Source organism: Chelon labrosus (assembly GCF_963514085.1).
Source record: "Chelon labrosus genome assembly, chromosome: 13".
NCBI lineage: Eukaryota > Metazoa > Chordata > Actinopteri > Mugiliformes > Mugilidae > Chelon > Chelon labrosus.
The window spans coordinates 26,103,146-26,115,567 of NC_140346.1; the positions used below are offsets into that span (position 1 = coordinate 26,103,146).

A 12,422-nucleotide genomic window follows, 5' to 3' on the forward strand; every position below is an offset into this window, starting at 1 on the left:
CTGCAGGAGTCTCTAGCTGCATTTCAACAGTGAATGTCAAAAATATATCATTTCTATGCACTTAAATACATAATCTATCTATCTATCTATCTATCTATATGTAGGGTATTATAATTATAAGATATTCTTTGAATTAGTGAAATCAATCGCTTAAAATAAATGCAAACTAACTATGTCACAAATTAACCTACTCTAAAAACCAATGTATCACCGTTACCATGGCACTCAGTGGGTAACAAAGGTAAAAATACCCATTACCTTTTCTTTTTAAAGGTGTGGCTGATGTCTTTTTTTTTTTTTTTATTCCGCTACATTGTCCTCAATAGCTATGAGTCACAGTGTTCCTCTTCGACATGTGTGCCAATCAACTGACAAAAACCGACATGATGACACATGTCTGCTTGTGGGGAGTGGGGGTGAGAGCAGTCACGTCACGGCTCAGTGTGACTGTGTTCCTGTGTCAAGCCCCTCCTGAGCTGTGTATAAAAGACCCGTTCCAACCTTGTCCAAACACATTTCCTCTTGGGGATCTAAAGCGAGACTTCCAAAGACACAACTTTTTGGACCGTTATTTTTTCTTTTGGACGACTGCAAGAAGCTTTTCTGAGGAGACATGGTGGCTGCTGGTTTTCAGATTCTGGGCCTTACCTTGGGCATCATTGGCTGGATTGGGATAATAGTTACCTGCATCCTACCCCAGTGGAGGGTGACAGCCTTTATCGGCCAGAGCATTGTCACCGCTCAAACGACTTGGGAAGGCATCTGGATGACTTGCGTGGTCCAGAGCACGGGCCAGATGCAATGCAAGGTTTATGATTCGATGCTGAACCTTTCCCAGGACCTCCAGGCTGCCCGCGCTCTCACCATCATCTCCATCCTGGTTGGTATCTTTGGCGTCCTCCTTGCTATTGCAGGGGGCAAGTGCACCAACTGCGTGGAGGATGAGACCACCAAAGCCAAAGTCGGCATCGCAGCAGGTGTTGTCTTCATCATCGCTGGGGTTTTGTGCCTCATCCCTGTCTGCTGGACGGCACACTCCATCATCAGGGAGTTCTACAACCCCATGATAACGGGCTCTATGAAGAACGAGCTGGGAGCGTCACTCTTCATCGGCTGGGGAGCCTCGGCACTCCTCATTCTGGGTGGCGGACTCCTCTGTGCCAACTGCCCTCCCAAGGATAACTTTTCTGCCAAGTACTCAGCTCCCCGTTCAACTGCACCCAAGGACTACGTCTGAGGAGAGGAGCTCAAACGCCAAAAAAAGACTGAAAAGAGACTTGATGCAAAGGCTTTGTGTTACATGAAACTGATTCACGCTGACACATTGAGCGTGGTTTGAACGTTACAGCGATTCTCACACTTCAGCTGAATACTCTCCGGATGAGTTACAGCATTTCAAGATTAGTGTCAAGTGTGCCACACCCAAAACAATCTGTCAATTCAGTAGGAGTAAAAGAGATAGCGTGTGCTTTCACCTGGAACAGTTAATAATATGTAACTTTGATCCACTGTACTTTTTTTTTTCTTTTTTTTTAATATTTTCTCTTCATTTCATCTGTTGTTATTAGCTAACCATTTCATTTTAAACTGTGTTTTATGATGGTATGAACCTGTAAATAAAGATTTTTTTTTATCAACACTTACACATGATTATGTTTGGTATGTTGTTTTTCAAAACTGAGATAAAATAGTCTTCAGAGAGACGACATGAGGTGAAACTCTCTAGTTTAACCCATAAAATTTAGACTATATATAATTAAAGACTTGAGGCCTCCCTGTGTCTGCATGGGTTCTCTGTGATAGACTGGAGACCGGTCCAGGGTGTACCCCGCCTCTCGGCTCCAGCCCCTCCCCGACCCTCCAGAGGCCAAGCGGTTGCAGAAAATGAATGAATATTGTGGAAAAGTATTAATCGTAAAGTTATTAAATGTATAAATCCTCATTATACAGTAAAAGACGACTTTTAAAAAGTTTTTTAACGACTTAATACTCATCAGCAACTGCTTTGCAATTCATCATCATCATCAAATCATAGAAAAATAACCGTCTACGTGCATTTGTTCCACCATTTTTGGGAAATCAGTCTGTGTTTTTCCTACAGTTCTTATAAACTGTGGTGCAGGAAATATTCCTAATACGGTCAGAATCATTTTCATAGACTAATCTGTTCCTGTTTGCACACACTGGTTCACCCAGGGCTGCTGTAGGTGCTGTGTCTTTAGCTCTTTAGTGATTTGCCCATGGAGCGATACCCTGTACAACACTGCCCCTTGTTGTTGAGCAAATACCACGCCCTGAAGTTTCTCTTGACGTGAACACACACACATAGCAGTAATTCTGAAAGCTTCAAATTTCACATACAGCGTCAGGGTTTTGAGGCTTTTATTCTTGTTCGGGAAACTTAATGTAGGTTTTTTTTTGGGGGGGGGGGGGGACTAGGTTAGATTCTGTTTCTGAACATTTAACATTTGCAGATTGACACACATGCACAAGTGGCCTCATTTGGTTTATTTCCATTTAGTGCTTGTGGGAAATTAATTTTGTTAATCCCAGAAAGAAAGGCTGATGTGACCTTGAATCTAGTTTCATGCAGGTCAGCACTGGTAAAGGTCACTGAGTCTTTGTTTGTGTGTAAACTCCTCCGAGCCAATAAGAGCTGAGGACCGTGGTATCATATACCCTCATGTCTCTGTCTCCTCTTCTCACACAGCAGCCTATAAATACAAGCAACAGCATCCCACTTTGATTTTTTTTTCGCTTCCCCGTGTGAGGAACAAGGCCGCCAAGATGGTTTCTCAGGGGATTCAGATCACTGGTATAATAATGGCCGTGACTGGCTGGCTCATGGTCATCGTGGTGTGCGTCTTGCCCACGTGGAAGGTCACTGCTTTCATCGGCGCCAACATCATCACGGCGCAGACCATCTGGATGGGCATGTGGATGAACTGCGTGGTGCAGAGTACGGGTCAGATGCAGTGTAAGGTGTACGACTCCATGCTGGCTCTGCCGCAGGACCTCCAGGCTGCCCGTGCCATGATCGTCATCTCCATCATCACCGGGATCTTTGGAGTGATCTTGTCAATCGCCGGCGGGAAATGCACTAACTGCATCGAGGACGAGCGATCCAAGGCCAAGGCTTGCATCGCGTCTGGGGTTCTGTTCATCATCTCCGGGCTGCTCTGCCTCATCCCGGTGTCTTGGTCTGCCAACACCATCATCACCAACTTCTACAACCCAGTGATGATCAATGCCCAGAGGTACGAGCTGGGATCGGCGCTGTATACCGGCTGGGCGGCTGCCGCGCTGCTCCTCATGGGAGGGGGCTTGCTGTGCTGGAACTGCCCGCCCAAGCATGAGCACCCGCAGTACGTACCCAAATTTACACCTGTGAAGTCAGCGTCCACGTCAAGAGAATACGTGTAAAATGGTTCCCCACTCTCAAGCTACGTGGACTCTTAAGCTCACGGGAATTGCAACAGTAGGAACCGACACTTTAACCCTATATCGATTGTGGTTTGCTTATTTGTCAAAGTGACCTTTCCCACAGCAGACGTGTTGTCGTGTCAAACAAGTGAACCTGAGACGATAAACAGTGGCTGCATTCCATTTAGTTGCCCTCGCCCCACTCCTGGAGTTGAGTGTAACGGCTTATTGCCACATCTAAATGGAATGAAACCTTCACAAATTTTATTCTGTGCTTTTCCTTTTAAACATTTTTTTTTTTGTATTATTAATATATAAAAATAAGTAAGGAATATAAATAAGGAATCACCAAGAGTTGCGTCATGATTAAATCAATCGCTGCAAATATTTAGTCAGATTTAAGGATGTAAGGATTTCACAATGATGTTATTATTGCAATTATTATCATTCAGGACTCGACTAATATATAAAACTCCAAGAAAGAGGATTTTATTTAATGTCTCTGCGTTCCCTGTGTATTTTTTTTTTTTTTTTATCTGTTGTAGAAGTTTTGTTGTGAATCCTGTGTCTGCTTGTGTATCGTGTAATGTTCTAATATTGTAAATAAATGATATTGTTACTGGATGATTTCTCTTCTCCACTGTGTGAATCGGAACGTTATATCGTGAAGAACTGCTTTGCAATTCATCATCATAATCAAGTCATAGAAACATAACACTCTATGTGCAGTTGTTCCTCCATCTCTGGGAAATTAATCTGTGTTTTTCTACACTTCTTATAAACTGTGGTGCAGGAAATATTCCTAATATGCTCTGAATCATCTTCATAGACTAATCCAAGGCTGCTGTACGTGCTGTGTCTTTAGCTCTTGTGATTTGCCCACGAAGCGATACCCTGTCCAACACTGCCCCTTATTGTTGAGCAAATACCACGCCCTGAAGTTTCTCCCCCACACACATGTTCATGTGAACACGCACACATAGCAGTAATTCTGAAAGCTTCAAATTTCATATACAGCAGCTTTTTTTTTCTTTTTTTCCAATTCATTAGGGTTAATATACTGTAGGTTCTTTTTCTTTTCTTTTTTTGTTTTTTTTTTGTTTTTTATGTGACAATTCATTTATGTTAACAAATTAACATATTTTGCAAAGAGCTGGTTAGATGTGGTTTCCACAGAAAACACGGTGCATGCACATATGAACTGAATATTTCTCTTATCTGTTGTCGGTGTTTGTGCATTTAGTTGTGATGTGCTCTGTTAGAGATGCACAGGAACACATTCATTCATCTTCTGTAACCACTTGTCCTGTGAAGGGTCATGTTGGGGCTGGAGCCTATCCCAGCTGTCATTGAGTGAGAGACAGACCATCATTCACACTCACGCCAATTTAGAATCACCAATGAACTTAACCAGCATGTCTTTGGACGGTGGGAGGAAGCTGGAGAACCTGGAGAGAACCCACGCAGACACAGGAAGAACATGCAAACTTCAAACATCAGTGCTAACCACCACGCTACTCTGCTGTGAACTGATTTGAAATAAATAATAAGATCACTGGCATACTGATGGCCAGACCTGGCAGAGCATTGTTTGAATGAGGAATGCATAAAGTCCGTCAGAGAGAGTGACGTTCATCTCAAAAACTGCACCTTGGTCACATGCAGATAATGCAAAGAATCTGGTTGGACAGGCAAATCACTCACTGCACTGGTTTCAAGTCAGACGAGAGGAGGGTCTGGCTCCTCCTTCAAGAAAGCCATTCTTAAAACCCAAGTCAGTGTGACACGGTCTTCATTTGTCTGTGCATCGAAGGCTGATCTGCCTCTGAAACCTTCGACTCCTCTGCTTCATTCACCTCCAAGCGGCTTCACCATGGTGTCAGTGGTATGTCAGATGCTGGGCTTTACCCTGGCCTTCATCGGATTTATGGGGACCATCATTGCGTGTGTCCTGCCAATGTGGAAGGTCACTATCTTCATCGGAGCCAACATAATGACAGCGCAGGTTGCCTGGGAAGGCCTATGGATGAACTGTGTGACGCAGAGCACAGGTCAGGTGCAGTGCAAGATATATGATCCTCTGCTGCCTCTGCCTCAGGACCTTCAGGCTTCCAGGGCTCTCCTGGTCACTGCCATCATCATTTCTCTTATGGGGGTCCTTCTGGGTTTTGCTGGGAGCAAGTGCACCAACTTTGTGGAGGACCCAGTGTCCAGAGCCAAAGTGGCCAGTGCTGCTGGAATTATCTTCACTGTCGCCGGTGTTTTGGTTATCATCCCCGTGTGCTGGTCTGCCATGACCATCATCAGGGTTTTCTACAACCCCTTCCTGACCAACCAGAGGAGAGAGCTGGGAGCTGCACTCTACATCGGTTGGGGAGCCTCAGCCCTCCTCATTCTGGGTGGTGGACTCCTCTGTGCCAACTGTCCTCCCAAGAATAAAAAGTCATAAAAAAATAACACTCTATGCACATTTGTTCCACAATCTTTGGACAATTAGTCTATGTTTTTCTACAGTTCTTATAAACTGTGGTGCTGAAAATATTCTTAATATGCTCAGAATCATCTTCTTAGACAAAACATAGACTTCACAGACTTAATAAAGCTTTCTGTATTCTGGTTCATCCAAGGCTGCCGTATGTGACTCTTTAGTGATTTGTCACATTTAGATCATCACATTGTCCAACACTGCCCCTTGTTGTTAAGCAAATGCCACGCCCTGAAGTTTCACACACACACACACACCCACACACACACACACACACACACACATTCATTCATTCATTCATCTTCTGTAACTGCATGTCCTGTGAAGGGCCACGGGGGGCTGGAGCAAACACAGGGAGAACATGGAAACTCCACACAGAAAGGCCCATGGATTCAAACCCAGAGCCTTCAGTGCTAACCACCACACCACTGTGCCGCCCCCTCCCCACACACATGTTCATGCAAATACCCACACATAGCAGTAATTCTGAAAGCTTCAATCATCACATTTAAAATTTGCAGACTGACAAACATGCACAAGTGGCCTCAATTGGTTTCTTTCCATTTTGTGCTTGTGGGACATTTATTTTGTTAATCCCAGAAAGAAAGGTGATGAACGGAAACTTATTTTTCTTTTTCAGTTTTTTTAAATGTGACGATGAAGATGAAGGAACAATAAGAAAATTAAATTGATCCAGGTATGGTGAGAGGATTACACATGAACATATTTTACAAAGAGCTGGCTAGATATAGTGATGTAGTTTCCACAGAAAACGTGGTGCATGCGCATATGAACTGAATATTTCTCTTCTCTGTTGTCTGTGTTTGTGCATTTAGTTCTGATGGGCTCTGTTAGAGATGCACAATTTTTCACATTTTTCGACTGGAAAGATTCCCCTGGTGTTTTGTGATATGTGATATTTCTAAGAGATATGTGTGGTATGTAAGGTATCCGTCATGGGAAGTAGCAGGTATTCTGCTTTAATCATTAACATAAAGTTCCATTTACCACTGCATTAAAACTGAATGCAAAGCAAAAAGCACCAGTTGCATTTTATGTCATTCCATTAATGTGATGCTTAAACAAGCCGTCACTCCTCCTCTGCTTGGAGCTGATATCGCGTTTTAACCCGCACCACATCTTGTATCCTGGTGTTGGTGCAGGCTTGTTGTCTGTGACGTTCATCCGCTGCATGACTGCCTCACAGCACGCACTCAAAATCTTGGATACAAGAGGCGTCCAAGCTGTCGGTTTTTGTGCATTTCGTTCTGATGGGCTCTGTTAGAGATGCACAGGGACTCATTCATTCATCATCTTCTGTAACCACTTGTCCTGTGAAGGGTCGTGATGGGGCTGGCGCCTACCCTAGCTGTCATCGAGTGCGAGGCAGGGTACACCCTGGGACAGACCATCATTCACACTCACGCCAATTTAGAATCACCAATAAACCTAACCAGCATGTCTTTGGACGGTGGGAGGAAGCTGGAATACCTCGAGAGAACCCGCGTAGACACAGGAAGAACATACAGACTTCAAACTTCAGTGCTAATCACCATCATAACCACCATGCCACTGTGCTGTGAACTGATTTGAAATAAATGATTAGATCACTGGTATACTGACGGCCAGACCTGGCAGAGCATTGTTTGAATGAGGAATGCATAAAGTCGCTCAGAGACAGTGACGTTCATCTCATCAAAACTGAACCATGTTCAGATGCAGACAATGTAAAGAATCTGGTTGGGCAGGTAAATAGCTCAATGCACTGGCACCGTCTGGCTCCACCTTTAAGAAAGCCATCCTTTAAACCTAAGTCAGTGTGACACGGTCCTCATTTGTTTGTGTGTCCAAGGCTGACCTGCCTCTGAAACCTTCGACTCCTCCAAGCGACTTCACCATGGTGTCAATGGTATGTCAGATGCTGGGCTTTACCCTGGCCGTCATCGGATTCCTGGGTACCATCATTGTGTTTGTCCTGCCAATGTGGAAGGTCACCGTCTTCATCGGAGCCAACACCTGGGAAGGCCTATGGATGAACTGTGTGACGCAGAGAACAGGCCAGATGCAGTGCAAGATCTATGATCCTCTGTTGGCTCTGCCTCAGGACTTTCAGGCTGCCAGGGTTCTCGTGGTCATCTCCATCATCATGTCTGCTATAGGTGTCCGCCTGGGTTTTGCTGGGAGCAAGTGCACAAACTTTGTGGCGGACCCAGTGTCCAGAGTCAAAGCGACCATCGTTGCTGGAAATCTCTTCATCATAGCCGGTGTTTTGGTTCTCGTTCCCGTGTGCTGGTCTGCCATGACCATCATCAGGGATTTCTACAACCCCTTCCTGACCAACCTCCAGATCAGAGAGCTGGGACCTGCACTCTACATCGGTTGGGAAGCCTCGGCCCTCCTCATTCTGGGTGGTAGACTCCTCTGTACCTACTGCCCTCCCAAGAATAACCATCAGTATAACTGCCCTCCCAACAATAACCATCCCAGAAGGAGAGGCTGATGAACAGAAGCTTTTTTTAAAAAAAAATAAAATAAAAACGTGACAATGAAGATGAAGGAACAATGAAATAATTAAATGAATCCAGGTATGGGGAGAGGATTACACATTAATATATTTTACAAAGAGCTGGCTAGATATGCTGATGCAGTTTCCACAGAAAACGTGGTGCATGCGCATATGAACTGAATATTTCTCTCCTCTGTTGTCTGTGTTTGTGCATTTAGTTCTGATGGGCTCTGTTAGAGATGCACAAAGAGATGCACAATTTTTCACATCTTTCGATTGGAAAGATTCCCCCAGTGTTCTGTGATATTTCTAAGAGATATGTGTGTGTAAGAACGAACAAGAACCGGTGTTTTAAAAAACTCTCTGCTGTAGTGGTATTTTAAAATCCTTTGCTGCCAACTATAGGTAAGAGACTAAACTAACTACTTGAGCACAATTAATGCTGAGAGAAGCAACATTTGAATATTTCTCTTCTCTGTTGTCGGTGTTTGTGCATTTAGTTGTGATGTGCTCTGTTAGAGATGCACAGGAACTCATTCATTTATTCATCTTCTGTAACGACTTGTCCTGTGAAGGGTTGTGTTGGGGTTGGCGCCTATCCTAGCTGTCATCGAGCGAGAGGCAGCGTACACCCTGGGACAGACCATCATTCACACTCACGCCAATTTAGAATCGCCAATGAACCTAACCAGCATGTCTTTGGACGGTGGGAGGAAGCTGGAGAACCTGGAGAGAACCCACACAGACACAGGAAGAACATGGAAACTTCAAATATCAGTGCTAACCACCACGCTACTGTGCTGTGAACTGATTTGAAATAAATGGCAAAGCATTGTTTGAATGAGGAATGCATAAAGTCCCTCAGACAGAGTGAAGTTCATCTCATCAAAAGTGCACCTCATTCACATACCGATAACGTAAAGAATCTGGTTGGGCAGGTAAATCACTCACTGCACTGGCACGGTCTGGCTCCTCCTTCAAGAAAGTCATCCTTAAAACCCAAGTCAGTGTGACACGGTCTTCATTCGTCTGTGCATCGAAGGCTGATCTGCCTCTGAAACCTTCGACTCCTCTGCTTTATTCACCTCCGAGCGGCTTCACCATGGTGTCACTGGTACGACAGATGCTGGGCTTTACCCTGGCTGTCATTGGATTTATGGGTACCATCATTGCGTGTGAACTGCCAATTTGGAGGGTCACGGTCTTCACTGGAGCCAACTATGTGACAGCGCAGCTCATCTGGGAAGGCCTATGGATGTACTGTGTGGTGCAGAGCACAGGCCAGATGCAGTGCAAGATGTATGATTCTGTGCTGGCTCTGCCTCTGGACCTTCAGGCTGCCAGGGTTCTCGTGGTCATCGCCATCATCGCTTCTGTTATGGGGATCCTCCTGGGTTTTGCTGGAAGCAAGTGCACCAACTTTGTGAAGGACCCAGTGTCCAGAACCAAAGTGGCCAACACTGCTGGGATTATCTTCATCGTCGCCGGTGTTTTGGTTCTCGTCCCCGTGTGCTGGTCTGCTATCACCATCATCAGGGATTCCTACACCACCCTCCTGACCAAGGCCCAGAGGATAGAGTTGGGAGCTGCACTTTACATTGGTTGGGGAGCCTCAGCCCTCCTCATTGTGGGTGGTGGACTCCTCTGTTCCAACTGCCCTCCCAAGGATAAAAAATCATAAAAAAAAATAACACTCTATAAACATTTGTTTCACCATCTTTGGGCAATTAGTCTATGTTTTTCTACAGTTCTTATAAACTGTGGTGCTGGAAATATTCCTAATATGCTCAGAATCATCTTCATAGACTAATCTGTTCCTGTTTGCACGCACTGATTCTGACGTTTATTACTTATTTATTGCACTTGTATAATATCATGCTACTCCTGCTATGTATTATTGTTGTGTGAATGGTTGTACGTCTAGATGGTGAACTGCAGAAACTGAATTGCCCTTTGGAGATTAATAAAGCTTTCTGTATTCTGTGTTCTGGTTCATCCAAGGCTGCTGTATGTGCTGTGACTCTTTAGTGATTTGTCACATTTAAATTGTTAAAATGTCATATTGTCCAACACTGCCCCTTGTTGTTAAACAAGCACACACATTCATTCATTCATTCATCCTCTGTAACTGCTTGTCCTGTGAAGCATCACGGGGGGTGGGGTGGACGGGGAAAAGTCCCATGGATTCGAACCCGGAACCTTCTCGCTGTGAGTAATCAGTAACCTCCCCCAACACATGTTCATGCAAATACCCACACATAGCAGTGTTTCTGAAAGCTTCAGTCGTCACATTTAACATTTGCAGACTGACAAACATGCACAAGTGGCCTCAGTTGGTGTCTTTCCATTTAGTGCTTGCGGGAAATTTATTTTGTTAATCCCAGAAAGAAAGGTGATGAACGGAAACTTTTTTCTTTTTTTTTCTTTTTTTTAAATGTGACGATGAAGATGAAGGAACAATGACAGAATTAAGTTAATACAGGTATAGTGAGAGGATTACACATTAATATATTTTACAAAGAGCTGGCTAGATATAGTGATGTAGTTTGAACTGAATATTTCTCTCCTCTGTTGTCTGTGTTTGTGCATTTAGTTCTGATGGGTTCTGTTAGAGATGCACAATTTTTCACATCTTTCGATTGGAAAGATTCCCCAGTGTTTTGTGATATGTGATATCACAAAACACTGGGAGATGTGTGTGTGTGTGTAAGAACTAACAAGAATCAACAACAGTATCCGTCATGGGAAGTAGTGGGTATTCTGCTTTAATCATTAAAAGCCGTGTTGGGGCTGGAGATGGTTAATTGGCGACGGATGCTGGATCGGTCTTGAGCTTTCACACAGACAAACATTCTGAACGTTTGCAGGGGTATAAATGTGCATTTTTGACGTTTGGTTGCCTTTCCGTTGCTCAGTGTCCCGCTTTGCTCTTTAACATTATATGTTAATGTGTGGTAGTAATCTATTGTGAGAACATGCAGTTTTTTAATGATGGATAATTATAGCGTCCTGCTTCATCCTCCAGGGTCAAAGTGTTTTTGATTGGTCACGTCATCTTTGTCTTCTCCTTGAGGCATGACTGTTGGCCATTCCTGGCAGAGCATTGTTTGAATGAGGAATGCATAAAGTCCCTCTGAGAGAGTGAAGTTCATCTCATCAAAACTGCACCTTCACATGCCGATAATGTGAAGAATCTGGTTGGGCAGGTAAATCACTCACTGCACTGGCACCGTCTGGCTCCACCTTCATGAAAGCCATCCTTAAAACCCAAGTCAGTGTGACACGGTCTTCATTCGTTTGTGCATCCGAAGCTGATCTGCCTCTGAAACCTTTGACTCCTCTGCTTCATTCACCTCCAAGCGACTTCACCATGATGTCAATGGTGCGACAGAGGCTGGGCTTTATCCTGGCCTTCATCGGATTTCTGGGGATCATCATTGCGTGTGTCACGCCAAAGTGGAAGGTCATGACCTTCACTAAAGCCAACAATGTGACAGCGCAGGTCATCTGGGAAGGCCTATGGATGAACTGTGTGATGCAGAGCACAGGCCAGATGCAGTGCAAGAGCTATGATTCTCTGCTGGCTCTGCCTCAGGACCTCCAGGCTGCCAGGGCTCTCGTGGTCATCGCCATCATCGTTTCTCTTATGGGGGTCCTCCTGAGTATTGCTGGGAACAAGTATACCAACTTTGTGAAGAACCTATTGTCCAGAGCCAAAGTGACCAACGCTGCTAAGTGTTTCACCATCGCCAGTGTTTTGGTCCTCGTCTCTGTGTGCTGGTCTTGCATCGCCATCATTAGGGATTTCTACAACCCCATCCAGGCCGGCCAGGAGACAAAGGTGGGAGCTGCACTCTCCATCAGTTTGGGAGCCTCTCTCCTCCTCATGAAGGGTGGTAGAAAACTCAGTGCCAACAGCCCTCCCAAGAATATACAATCATAAAAAACAAAACACTCTATGCGCATTTGTTCCACCATCTTTGGGCAATTAGTCTATGTTTTTCTACA

General features: G+C 44.5%; 5 protein-coding genes across 5 annotated transcripts; all 5 read left to right on the plus strand.

Annotated features, from left to right (window-relative positions):
• Positions 1 to 503: 503 nt before the first annotated feature.
• On the plus strand, positions 504 to 1,643 carry cldna (claudin a). The gene has a single exon (XM_084559067.1). It carries the CDS (start codon positions 614 to 616, stop codon positions 1,235 to 1,237), a length of 624 nt encoding a protein of 207 aa, XP_084415193.1. The 5' UTR covers positions 504 to 613; the 3' UTR covers positions 1,238 to 1,643.
• A 1,079-nt stretch (positions 1,644 to 2,722) lies between these two features.
• Positions 2,723 to 4,153, plus strand: LOC311498461 (claudin-4-like). Its single transcript, XM_084559065.1, has one exon. The coding sequence runs from the start codon at positions 2,788 to 2,790 to the stop codon at positions 3,421 to 3,423; it is 636 nt and encodes a 211-aa protein (XP_084415191.1). The 5' UTR covers positions 2,723 to 2,787; the 3' UTR covers positions 3,424 to 4,153.
• Positions 4,154 to 5,087: 934 nt separating this feature from the next.
• LOC311498294 (claudin-4-like) lies at positions 5,088 to 5,872 on the plus strand (the record flags this gene model as incomplete). The annotated part of the gene is made up of 1 exon (XM_084558828.1): positions 5,088 to 5,872. The coding sequence occupies exon 1, from the start codon at positions 5,297 to 5,299 to the stop codon at positions 5,870 to 5,872; it is 576 nt and encodes a 191-aa protein (XP_084414954.1). The 5' UTR covers positions 5,088 to 5,296.
• A 1,831-nt stretch (positions 5,873 to 7,703) lies between these two features.
• Positions 7,704 to 10,288, plus strand: LOC311498465 (claudin-4-like). Its single transcript, XM_084559069.1, has 2 exons — positions 7,704 to 8,021; positions 9,751 to 10,288. Exons 1-2 carry the CDS (start codon positions 7,806 to 7,808, stop codon positions 10,093 to 10,095), a joined length of 561 nt encoding a protein of 186 aa, XP_084415195.1. The 5' UTR covers positions 7,704 to 7,805; the 3' UTR covers positions 10,096 to 10,288.
• A 1,499-nt stretch (positions 10,289 to 11,787) lies between these two features.
• Positions 11,788 to 12,357, plus strand: LOC311498295 (claudin-4-like; the record flags this gene model as incomplete). Its single annotated transcript, XM_084558829.1, has 1 exon — positions 11,788 to 12,357. One exon carries the CDS (start codon positions 11,788 to 11,790, stop codon positions 12,355 to 12,357), a length of 570 nt encoding a protein of 189 aa, XP_084414955.1.
• Positions 12,358 to 12,422: the final 65 nt, after the last annotated feature.